Here is a 13,526-nt window from a genome sequence, read left to right as displayed (position 1 = left end):
ATAGGATGGATAATGTGGCTATAGAATAATATGAAGACGTGTATTAAGGAGATGATTCAGATGGAATTTTAGTTCAGGCGTAGCTAACATTGCGAAGCCAATGTACATCTGACGTAGTCAACCATGAAGGTAATGTCAAAACCAAATAAAAAGCAGACGTATATTTCAACATACATTAGTTTATTTTATAAAAACAAAGGCATACTACAGTTGAAAAGGTGGACATAATATATGTAAGGCAAATAATGTCATTTTTATAAAAAGACGCATTTACATAATATTTACAGAACAAATAAACGTACAGATCAAAATACACAGGAACAACAAATATTTGCAGCGAGACAATGACAGGAGCCGTCGAAAGCCACAACTATGCATTTATATGGTTAACCAATTTACAACAGGCAATAACCTATCAAAGCGTCTTCTTGACAGTGACCGACCTGGGAGTCCAGATAAACTTGGGGATCCTAAAGAAACATTGAGGGGTGTAGACTGTCTTTTCTGAAGTGTTAAGGTCTCAGTCACGGGCGAATTATCAGACATATTGTTAAGCATTTTTAAATGGTCCAGACGCTGTCTAGTAGAGATGTATAAAGCAGCTGTAGATTTCAACATACATTAGCAATACCCTATCAAAGCTTCTTTTGATGCTCAAAGGTCAGGGGCCAACTTTTACAGGCATCATAAATCGGGGGCAGATAACAGATGGCTTCATTCACACGCATTATAACCGCAGAACGGCAGGTTAGTGATACTTAAAAGGCCATCATCCAGGATTTCAAACAAGCAAATCTATGACAGCTGCTAAAGATAAAATTAGCATGGCAACTGTAGACAATACATCTCATGAGGACTTACTACATAAAATATATTATGATGCTAAGCATGTCGGTGGTTTTGGAGGGGTTAAAAATTTATACCAAGAGGCGAAAAAACAAGGCTTAACAATCAAAAATGTAAGAAATTGGTTATCGGCTCAAGATGCATATTCACTTCATAAGGGATTAAGGCATCATTTTAAAAGAAATATGATTTGTGTATCGAGGGTAGATGCCCAGTGGCAGGCCGATCTCGTGTCCATGATTGATGTTGCCAATTTCAACGAAGGCGGAAAATATATTCTCACTGTTATCGATGTATTTTCAAAATATGCCTGGGCGACCGTTTTACAGGCGAAAACAGGAGCCAGTGTCGCCGGGGCCTTTCAGACCATTTTACTCGCTGGTCGTGTGCCCCAAAAATTGCAAACCGATAGAGGCAAAGAGTTTTTGAATACAAATGTAAAAAAAGTACTACAGATTAACAATATACACCATTTTCTAACCAACAACGACGTTAAAGCCGCCGTAGTAGAGCGATTTAACCGGACATTAAAATCTAAAATGTGGCGCTATTTTACAGCGCACAACACTTTCCGTTATATAGATGTTCTGCAGGATTTAATGTTCAGTTATAACCACACAGGACACAGGACAATACGCTGTCGACCGGTGGACGTCACAAACGCAAATTCGCTATATATTTGGAAGAATATTTACGGTAAATATTTCAAAGCTAAAAAAGGTAAACCCTTGTTTAAAGACGGCGACCAGGTCAGGATTTCTAAATTTAAGGATCTTTTCAGCAAGGGCTATGAGCAGACGTTCACGGATGAAATATTTACTGTGCAGGCGGTAAACACTAAAGGCTTGAAGCCTCTGTATAAGTTAAAGGACGCCTCTGGGGACCCGATCGAAGGCTCTTTCTACGCCGAAGAAATACAAAAAATACCGGAAAACAACGATCGGGTGTACAGAATTGAGAAAGTTTTAAAAAAAAAGCGTGTCAGAGGTGAAACATTATATTACGTGAAGTGGCGCGGGTACCCAACATCATTCAATAGTTGGATTGAAAAGCAGCAGTTAACAAGTATTTAAAAACGCAGACAGATGGAGACGGCACCGTTTTATATAACGCTTCCAAGCAATGCATCATACCGCACATATCCACAAAATGAGATCTCTAATTACACAATCAAACTTTCTAAACCGGTCACATTAATTGGCCCCTGGGAAGTCGGTCTTACAGAGATACAGTACCCACACACTTGGAATACTTTTGAAACGGATGAAGGCTACATATATTTAGGTCTGCCGGGCGGTGCACTTAAACAAGTCAACGTGAAGTCAGGATATTACAATTCTGTTAAAGAACTGGTAAAAAGCATCAACGAGAGGATTGAGAATTACAAGCATCCGCCTATTGATGTAAAATTGTCATATGACGCCATCGAAAGAATAGTGACTGTAACAGGGCTGCATCCTTTCATACTCAGCGATAGACTGACGAACATATTGGGCTTAGACTCTAATAAAACCAATGTAGCCGGCAATGCACAAAATGTGCCGATATAAAAAGCGGATTTTACACGCTATACGTCTATACCGATATAATCGACCATCAAAGAGTCGGGGATAGTTTTGTACCCCTATTACGAACGGTTGAAATTACAGGTAGTAACAATGAAATGATCACGCAGCATTACGTCAAACCTGATTACGTCAACGTCAGTAAAAACCACTTTGACCATATTACTATTCAAATAAAGAGCGATCAAAACAGAAATGTGCCATTTAAGTACGGGAAGTCGATCGTTAAACTACACTTTCGCCCGCTAAGAGGCCCGTACTAATTAGAAAGGCGACATGGTAATCATGAAAAACTATGGGGAGCCACATATTTACGCCAGCTACTACAGGGCCCAGGCCGGGCATGGCTTACCAGGATTTCACGGTAACGCGTACATGTCTGGTCGCGGTTTAGGTGGCGTCTTTCGAAGTTTATTCAGGAAAGCTGTGCCATTGTTTAGAAGAGGTTTAGAATTAGTAAAACCTCACGTGAAAACTGCTGCGAGGGGTATAGCTCAAGATGTCGTGGGTCGTGTTTCAGCAGCTATGATGAACAAAATAGCCGGAGAGCCACAGGAAGGCTCGGGATTAGTTTACATCGCTAAGAACAAACCTAAAAGGAAACGGAAATGCAAAGAGGTGGGTCAACGGAGAGTGAACAAACGTCACAGCAGCAGGGGAGGTCCCAAAAGGAATAAAAAGAAAAAAAACACACGTCGTGAAGCACATAACATATTTTGAACGTTACGGCAAGAACTCGAGCAGACATGGCTTTCATTCATACAGCGTCCGTTGAATGCGCCAAATCAGAACTGGACCTATTTGAAATACAGCCTACACAGACCAGCATTGAAAAAAGCCTGTACGTCGAGGTTCAACCGCTAGCCGCCATAGCAGAAGCCGCACCGCTCGAATTCTACATAGCTGGCAGCGGTGAACACTATTTAGACCTAAATAACACGCTACTCTACTTAACGCTCCGAATTGTTAAAAACGACAATACACCGATCGCTGATGGAACCCGTGTGAGCCTGACCAATTATCCTATAGCCACGTTGTTTAGCCAATTAGATGTTTCACTAGGCGACAGACTTATATCTCAATCTAACAGTCTGTATCCGTACAGAGCCTATATAGAAACAATCCTTAACTACAGCTCGGACGCTTTATCCACGCAGTTCACAACCGGTTTGTTTTACAAGGACACTGCGGGACAGCACCAGGTACGCGCTATTGGTGGAGCTAACACAGGGTTCACAAAGCGGGCGCTAATGACCGATCGCAGTAAAGTTGTTGAAGTTCTGGGTCATCTTCATAGCGATTTATTTTTCCAAGAAAAGTTGATTTTAAATGGCGTCGATCTGAAGATAAAATTTACCCGGTGTAAGGATGAATTTTGTCTAATGTCGGCTGAAGCTGAACCTTTCAAGATACAGATTCTGAATGCCACGCTCTTTGTCAAAAGAGTACAGATATCTCACGCAGTGCGCCTAGGGCACGCGCAAGGACTTTTAAGCAGTAATGCAAAGTACGCTATTGACCGTGTAAGCATGAAGGTCTTCAGCGTCCCTGTCGGCAGTCGTGTATGCAGCCAGGAAAATCTATTTCTGGGCCAGTTACCGAGAACGGTTATTATTGGATTTGTTGATAATGACGCGTTTTCCGGAGCCTACGATCAAAACCCTCTGTGTTTCAAACATAATCACATGAACTTTGCGGCTCTCTATGTGGATGGTGAGCAAATACCCACAAAACCCTTCCAGCCCGATTTTGAGAATGGTAACGCCGTTAGAGAATACATGTCACTGGTGCATATAGCGAGGAAGCAAAATGCAGATAGCGGGCTACTGATCGACAGAGAAGAATTTTTGAACGGCTACACACTATTGGCTTTTGATTTGTCACCCGATCAGGAAGGTGGTAGTCATTTTTCACTCATACGCAATGGAAATCTAAGAGTAGAAATACGCTTTTCAAGAGCTTTGGGAAGAACCGTTAATATGATAATCTATGGAATATTTGATAACATCATAGAAATCACTCAAAGACGTGAAGTTGTTTATGATTTTCTTTAAAATACAAAAAGAATGAACACTCTGGAGATTACGCATATTTTAAACAAGAACCACCACACTCATGGAATATTTAGAAGTGTGCTACCTTATGACTTGTTACCAGACCGTAAACTGGACTCGTTGCCTGCCTCCTTTATTGTAAATACCCACGACTCTAGAAGACCGGGCGAACACTGGCTGGCGCTTTACATCACAGCCGAAAAACAGGGCATTTTTTTTGACTCATACGGACTTTCCCCTGAAAGTTTGATATACCCTAAAAAAATACTGACATTTTTACATAAAAATTCTACCATGGTTGTGTTTCAAAACACACAATTTCAGAGCACTCTTTCATCTGTATGCGGCCAATATTGCATATTTTTTGTCATTCAAATGTGTAAAGGTTTGTCATTTAAAAATATATTAAATTATTTCAACAATTCGTTAAAACGGAATGACAATTTAGTGGAAAGTTTTGTGTTAAATTATCGGCGACGTATAACTAATAGACTTGTATCACGGAGGATAATGCAAACATGTGACAGTTGTTATAAAATGATGACCCATGTCTTATAAACTGAATATGTGTAATAAACATTTTATATTTAATAATTAATCCAGACTGGTGTTTTTTTCTATGGCATAGAATGGGCATGGGGACATCCTATCTGGACAGTTTAAAGGCCATAAGATTAATGGCCAAAAACCATTTTTTTTTTTTTTTTTTTTTTTTTCTTCTGTTTCTACTGTATAAAAGCCACAGGGTGTTAGACTGGGTGTGTTAGAATTTGTTACACAGACATCTAGAAAGCACAATGGACCCAGGTAAGCTATGTATCATGTTCTTATTTTAATGCCTCTATCATCCTTTGTTAGCTGTTACAAATGCTTTTAAGGGCAGTAATGCATTTTTAATAGTAAATGATTTTAAAGTGTAGTTTTTCATTACATTTAATTGTATATATTTTTTTATTTTTATAAGCTGTTACAAACTTTTTATGTCTGCATAGCATACACATGGCATTGATATTTACTGAATTTTGTGCGCTGACCACTGGCGGGTATGGATTTCACAGTCATTGTAGGCCTTTTCCTTGTTGATAACTATTTATCTAGTGCCCTAGTAATGTATATTGACGGACTCCCGGTGCTGACAGCAAACATTGATACTCATTATTATTTTCAATGACAAATTTTGTAGGGGCTCTTGATTACAGGTCTATAATTTTTATACTATGTGGCTGAAAGTTATTGCTTTTACAAATATTGACTATTTTGTGACTTTCGCTTAAAGGTTTTAAAAGGTTTAAATGTGTTATTGCTGTATTATGCATGTTGTATATAGGCTTAGACTCACAAGATAGATGATGGGGGTTAGTTTTCAATGTATAAACCCAACTGTGTGTTTTAAATGCTACAAATTTTGAACTTGTCATTTAGGATTTTGTAGAGGCGCTTGTATATATTATTTATATGATAATAGCATGTAATAACAGGCTAAAAAAATAAATAAAAAAATAAATAAAAAATAAAAAATCATGATGGCAAAGTCGCTAACTGTCATTTTTAACAGCCGTTAAATGTTATTATGTATATATATATATATATATATATATATATATATATATATAATGCTAATAATAGAATAATAATAAGCCGTCACTGTTAATTATCTAAATGTCTTTTTAAACCGCCGCTAGAGGGCTAAACTAAAAAAATCTAACGTCTTTTGGGGTTATTATATATAAACGAGGCTATCTGTTTCAGGCTCAAAACGGCGAGAGAACTATTAAAGCAGGTCACGGGCTTGCGGGAACGGACAAAAATAAGCCGTGCAACATTTTTTTAATACCAGTTTGGTTACTGCAAAGTCTGTAAAATTACATGGTGCAGTAACTGATAAACCAAGTAAGTTCTGATATATTTATTTATTTTTTATTTCTAATGAATTAATTTTTTATTAAAATTATTTTTATTAATTTTTTTTTTAATTATTTTTTTTTTTTTATTTATTTATTTTTTATTTTTTATTTTTTTTATTTTTTAGCCCTGCTATTAACTAATTTTAAACGTTTAAATGTATAATCAAGCAACATGGGGCTTGTCTGTCTTTAACACACAGCACTATACTTACCGTTTGCCTATTATTTACTAATTTTATGTGTATTCTATCTGCAGATTCAAGACTGTCTTTGGCACACAATGCTAGACGTTCAGAGGGATTGTGGGCACTGAGAAAAAAGGATCGGCGACCTTCTTTAACATCAGCTTGATTACTGCAAAGTCTGAGGGGGCCGCAACGCATAAACCAAGTAATTTCTTATATACTTTTTGCCTACTATGAACGCATTTTATTTGTTTAAATGTATATGCACACTACAGGAGCATCGCAAGCTTTAGCACACACCACTCTGCTTTCCGTTTTCCTAGTATGAACTAATTTTATATGTATTGGCTCTACAGAATCAAGGCGGCCTTTAGCAACCAACGCTAGACATTTTGATTTCAACCGACAGTGTGATAACGAAAAGCTATCAACATAGGCAGTCTACGCCTCAAAGCCTACGGGGGAAACTTCTAGAGCGGCCATCGGTGATCCGAAATTACGCAAAAAAGACATGATTGTGAATCTGTACAGACACGATATGGTAAATCAATGACTACAAGTGAAACAAATGCAACACAACTAAACATATCTCGGGAGTCAGTACCCTATGAATTTATGCAATGGCAACAAAGGTTTAAAAGCACTAAAATAATTCTGACTAGATATGTCTGGGAAAGGCCTTAAATGGCGTAGAGAGCGGGTTACGACACGCATACGACCAACGACCTATCGGTATGGTGTGGTAAAAACAACGAACCACCTGTATCGTAAATCTGTAAAGAAAGCGGTAAATACCCTTAATCGTCTTAGACGTCGAAAAGGGGCATACAGTATACAAAATATTGACGAAGAGGCGGCTTTCAGAGTAAATACCCCTGAGGTAAATACTCCTGAGAATTTTTTGTCTTTAGAGGCAGGCTCTCTAACACCTCCTACACATAATGAAACAACGCCAGCTGCATCACCCATACGCCAAGAGTCTCCTGAGCCAGAGCATGTTGTTGAAGTACCTGTACAACATGAATTAAATAACCCCAACGGTGCTGCAGAAGAGCCTGTATTTTTGGAGCTCATCAACCAGTACCGTAGGGCTGTTAGCAATTTTAGTGCTGTTGAGCATCATCAACACTTCAGATTTGCGAATATAGACCGTTTACCGTCCTTTGCTCTGGCCCTCCGGGGTGTGCGTAACGCTATTCAGGAACTCTTAAACCGACTGAGGGCTGATGTGGGACACAACGACTTTGTTCAGTTAAGACTAGCAGGCGACGGCCTCAGGAATCCTTTGTATTCTAACAAAAGAAACATAGAAGCCTTTGATGCAGAGTCATTTTTGAACGCCGTGGTCAATACACTGCAGAGTAACGCTGAACTTATTGGGAATGGGACATTAAGACTGGTTGTTACAATTGTTAGAAACAGAGTCGGCGGGGTTATGACACGCCGACGGCTCAGATCGACCCCTTACAGCCGAATTATTAAAACAAAGAGACGTTGGCTCTATGTTTTCTACAACGCAGATAACAATTTATGTCTGGCTGCCAGTCTCTGTGCCCTTTTAGACACCGAAAATGTTGCGGACTCTGTATTGTTGGCTAGGGCCTCCAAAATTCATAGGGCTTTGGGCATACCCGATGACAGGTTAGTCAGTTTTAGCGACATCCCTGCATTTGAGAAGCATTTGAATGTGACCATTAAGATCTATTATCATCACCAGGGTGAATGGCAGTGTTTCCACAACGAAACTTACTGCAAAGACAAAGTTCTGTTTCTATTACATGATGCAGAGCATTACTACGGCATCAAAAACGTAAAAGCGTTCTTTGGCTTTAACTACTTTTGCGACTATTGCCACACACCTTTTCATCACAAAAATGACCATTCATGCCGTTATTTTTGTAAAGCTTGTCAAAGAAAGACATGTGTTGAGGAAAAGGGTATGTCTCCTAGGTGCCCCAGTTGTCGTACATTTTGCCGTTCACACGACTGTTTAAAGGTCCATACAAATCTTGTCCGCCTGAAAAAAATAGATTGTAAACTTAAGGAATACTGCGATTCGTGCGGCAAATACGTTTCTAAGATAAACGAACACGAGTGTGTAGGTTTAAAATGTCAAATTTGCTACGCCGTGATTGACACTTTTGAAGGGCACGTTTGTTATTTGAGAAAAATCACGCCGGATGAAACAACGGAAAGATACATTTTTTATGACTTTGAGTGTATGCAGGAGACAGGTATACATGTACCTAATTACGTATACGCATTACCGTTAGTTGGGGAGAAGTCCTGGGAATTTCAGGGCTTAACGTGTTTGGAGGATTTTGTTAAAAAATTCATCGACACTGCTTTCCGTGGCTACACATTTATAGCTCATAATGCCGGACGGTATGATGTTTACTTTGTCGTAAAACAACTCGTCAAAGAAAAAATTAAAATTGACTTACTGGCCAGAGGTGGTAAATTACTTTGTGTCACAGTGGCTGATTTAGGAATTAGGTTTATCGACTCTTTAAATTTCCTGCCCATGAGTCTTAGTAAGCTACCACAGGCGTTGGGTTTCACAGGCTCCAAAGGTTATTTCCCACACTTTTTTAACCAGGTGGCTAATCAAAATTACATTGGTACTATGCCGTCTGTAGACCAGTATGGTTTTGAAGCCATGATGCCTGATGAGAAAGTGAAATTCATGGCTTGGTACGCTGATAACCAAAACTACGTATTCGACTTTCAGACTGAGCTTAAAGAATACTGTATTCAGGATGTTAAAATTCTAAAAGAGGCATGCTTATGTTACAGAAACAGTATAATTGACATGACAAAAAAAACGACTACTAAATTTAACGCTGCTGGTGAACTTGACACAGAAACACAAGAGATTGACCCTTTTCAACTCACTACACTGGCTTCTGTATGCATGGCTATGTACAGGTTCAAATTTTTACCTAGAGACACTATAGCCATTGTACCATCAGACAATTACCACAAGGGGCAAAAAAGATTTTCAACAGCATCCATACAGTGGCTACTTTATGTAGAACAGAAAGAGGGCATTAACATACAACACGCTTTAAAGGGTGGTGAGCATTCCGTCGCTAGATATTTTTTGGATGGTTATGCGCTAATTAATGGCTGTAATATCGCCTTTGAATTCCAGGGATGTTTTTTTCATGGCTGTCCTGTGTGCTACAATGAAAAAGCTTTTAACAATGTGACACAGACAACCTACGGTCAATTGTATCACAAAACGAATGTCAAAACTCATTTTCTAAAATGTAATGGTTATGAGGTGCGTGAAATGTGGGAACATGACTGGGTTAGTATGCTAGAGACGGACAAAGACTTACAAGTTTTTCTTCTTGAAAAAAGTTTCCCACAGCCTATGAATCCCCGTGATGCTCTTTATGGTGGCCGTACCAACGCTATTAAATTATACCACAAAACTGCCCCTGGTGAGCGTATACACTACTACGATTTCACCAGTTTGTACCCCTATGTCAACAAAACTAAGCAGTATCCTGTCGGCCATCCAGTCATCATTTATGATAATTTTAAGCATTTTGACACGTACTTTGGCATTGCTAGAGTAAAAGTATGTCCGCCGCGCGGTTTATATTTTCCGTCCCTGCCTATTAAAATGAATAACAAGCTCCTGTTCCCCTTGTGCCGTACTTGCGCTACTAATGAACTGACGACTTCTTGCATACACACGGATGATGAGCGGTCACTGACCGGTACTTGGTGCACTATTGAAATTCAAAAGGCATTAAAGAAAGGTTACACGCTTTGTGAAATTTTTGAAATTTGGCACTTTGAAGCATCGACAACTAAATTGTTTGAATCTTACATTAAAGTACATCTCAGGGATAAACAGGAGGCTTCAGGTTTTCCCTCATGGTGTACAGATGACGTAAAAAAAGACCAATACATTAATGCATTTGAAGTAAAGGAGGGCATTAGACTGCGTAAAGAAAAAATAGAGGTTAATCCGGCCAAAAGACAGATTGCAAAACTGTTTCTAAACTCTTTGTGGGGAAAATTTGGTCAAGTTTCTAATTTACTAAACACAAGTATTGTGACAAACCCTGATGTGCTTTTTGCCTACACATTTTTGCCACAATACGAGGTGTCTTCATTGGATTTTTTAGATGATGAGACAGCAATGATCAGTTGGAAGAACGCCCAAGCTTGTCCTAGCTTGGCGCGTAATACAAATGTTTTCATTGCTTGCTTTACGACCGCTTATGCCCGCCTAGAGTTGTACAATGTTTTGGACGCCCTGCAAGAGAGATGTCTCTACCATGATACTGACTCTGTTATTTTTGTCAGCAAAAAGGATGACTGGAATCCACCGTTGGGTGATTATCTAGGTGACCTGACTAGTGAACTGCCTAACAACACCTACATTACAGAATATGTATCTGCAGGCCCCAAGAGTTACGGATACAAATTAACGACTGGTAAGACGACTCTAAAAGTGAAAGGCATAACCCTGAACGCCGCCAATGTGGAGCTCATTAACTTTGACAGCTTAAAAGAGCTAGTGTTGGACTATCCTTTACACCCTGACCCCGAGGAACAAAAAAAAATTGTGGTTCGTCAGACCGGCATTGTCAGAAATAAACGGCATTGGCAGATAGAGACACGACCTTTGCAGAAAACACAGAAATTTGTATACACCAAACGTATTTTCAAATCCGACTTTACCACTATACCTTTTGGTTATTGAGTTTTTATTGTAATGGATGTAAGACTACAACATCCATTTTCATGCATACTGTCTGGCCCCTCTAATTCAGGTAAGAGCTATTTTGTTATGCAACTTTTACACAACGACAGAGCGGCATTGTCGCATAGACCTGATAACATCGTATGGTTTTATTCTTGCTGGCAGCCTTTGTATGACAATTTATTACGTACAATACCCAATATTCACTTTAGGGAGGGGCTGCCACAATCTTTTAACGATGATGATTTGTTTCCGCCTAGTAAAGTTAATTTAACAATTGTTGATGACCTGATGGACGTTGCCGGCGATAGCTCTGAGCTTGAAAAAGCATTCACCAAGTATGTGCACCACAGAAACCTCAGCATCATGTACCTAGTACAGAATATATTTTGTCAAGGTAAAAGCAGTCGCACAATTAATTTAAACACAAAGTATATGGTTCTTTTTAAAAACCCCAGGGACAAACTACAAATAACAACTTTAGCCCGCCAAATGTACCCTGGAAAGTCACAGTTCTTTTTAGAGGCTTTTGAAGACGCGACCCATAAATCCTACGGTTATTTACTGGTGGATTTAAGGGCTGCAACTCCTGATGAGTACCGTTTAAGAACAGGTCTCTTCCCGCCTGACACGCCCTCTTTATACGTTTATAAAGGAAAATCTAAAAGGCGCTGACTTTCTGGGATATATTCATTCGTGTAAGATCCTTTAAAGGCTGTAGGTATGTCTGAGCGGATACGTCGCAATTGGCAGAACTTAAAAGCTCTAATGAGCGCAGCGCCGCATCAAAGAAAGACTATTTTGTGCGGGGCTTCGAATGATTTGGTAACTGCTATATGCGAAATAGCTCTCAATGTGCTAAAAGGCAAAATACCCTTAAAACCCCGTCATGTAGGTATTCTCAAAAAGTGGCGTAATGTTATAAAAACCCTAAGCAACAGGAAATGCTCAATTGCCAAGCGTAAGCGCCTTGTGAAGCAGTCGGGCGGTTTTATTGGCTCCCTGCTGGGTTTTGCTATACCTCTGTTGACTGGACTTCTGACTAACCGATAATGGAATATGCAGAGAAAATGTACATGGTTCCTAAACACGATTTGGAGCGTTTACAGAGAAATTCTCTCAATAACGACGACAAACATATTTCGTTTACACAAAGACTCGATTCAGAAATTTCTGAGATACTTCAAAAAAGCAATTTATCAGAAGATGAAAAGATCAAGCGGTATTCAACTGTGCTCCAGAAATACTTGTTGCATGCTAAGCAACTTAAGCAGGAAAAGACGAGCTTAACTCTTTTAATGCCTCCTGAAGTATCTGAACCAACAATGCCACCGCCTTTACAATCTCCCCCGTTGAAATCTTTGGACATCGCCGATCCTGTGATTAGTGAGATTATTAGCTCTGTAAACGACCGCTATAAGAAAAATACTACATTGTTACTCAGTAAAATGTCACAAGCCAAGCAGACTACATCCTGGAATGACAAAGGTGAATTTGTTTATAAAGGCAGTGTTATACCAGGCTCTAATATACTGGACTTAATCCGCACTGTTACACAGAACCGTAACATTACCGCAAGCAAAGCACCTGCCGGTTGGAACACTTTTCTGGGTTCCATGGCGGAGTTAAATGTGCCATCTACAATTGTTGTTAATGCCTCTACTAGACAGCGTCTGGACCATTTAAAAATGCTTAACAATATGTCTGATAATTCGCCCGTGACTGAGACCTTAACACTTCAGAAAAGACAGTCTACACCCCTCAATGTTTCTTTAGGATCCCCAAGTTTATCTGGACTCCCAGGTCGGTCACTGTCAAGAAGACGCTTTGATAGGTTATTGCCTGTTGTAAATTGGTTAACCATATAAATGCATAGTTGTGGCTTTCGACGGCTCCTGTCATTGTCTCGCTGCAAATATTTGTTGTTCCTGTGTATTTTGATCTGTACGTTTATTTGTTCTGTAAATATTATGTAAATGCGTCTTTTTATAAAAATGACATTATTTGCCTTACATATATTATGTCCACCTTTTCAACTGTAGTATGCCTTTGTTTTTATAAAATAAACTAATGTATGTTGAAATATACGTCTGCTTTTTATTTGGTTTTGACATTACCTTCATGGTTGACTACGTCAGATGTACATTGGCTTCGCAATGTTAGCTACGCCTGAACTAAAATTCCATCTGAATCATCTCCTTAATACACGTCTTCATATTATTCTATAGCCACATTATCCATCCTAT

General features: G+C 39.2%; 1 protein-coding gene across 1 annotated transcript; it reads left to right on the top strand.

The window, feature by feature from the left end:
• Window positions 1-3,157: 3,157 nt before the first annotated feature.
• On the top strand, window positions 3,158-4,465 carry LOC142750379 (uncharacterized protein F54H12.2-like). The gene has a single exon (XM_075859380.1). The coding sequence runs from the start codon at window positions 3,158-3,160 to the stop codon at window positions 4,463-4,465; it is 1,308 nt and encodes a 435-aa protein (XP_075715495.1).
• Window positions 4,466-13,526: the final 9,061 nt, after the last annotated feature.

Source organism: Rhinoderma darwinii, chromosome 3 (genome assembly GCF_050947455.1).
Source record: "Rhinoderma darwinii isolate aRhiDar2 chromosome 3, aRhiDar2.hap1, whole genome shotgun sequence".
Lineage (NCBI taxonomy): Eukaryota > Metazoa > Chordata > Amphibia > Anura > Rhinodermatidae > Rhinoderma > Rhinoderma darwinii.
Note: the sequence above shows the minus strand (reverse complement) of the source record. Positions and strands in the feature narration are given on the sequence as shown.

Excerpts from the sequence above, each read along its gene's own strand:
- LOC142750379 (XM_075859380.1), top strand. The coding sequence starts at position 3,158 with ATGGCTTTCATTCATACAGCGTCCGTTGAATGCGCCAAATCAGAACTG.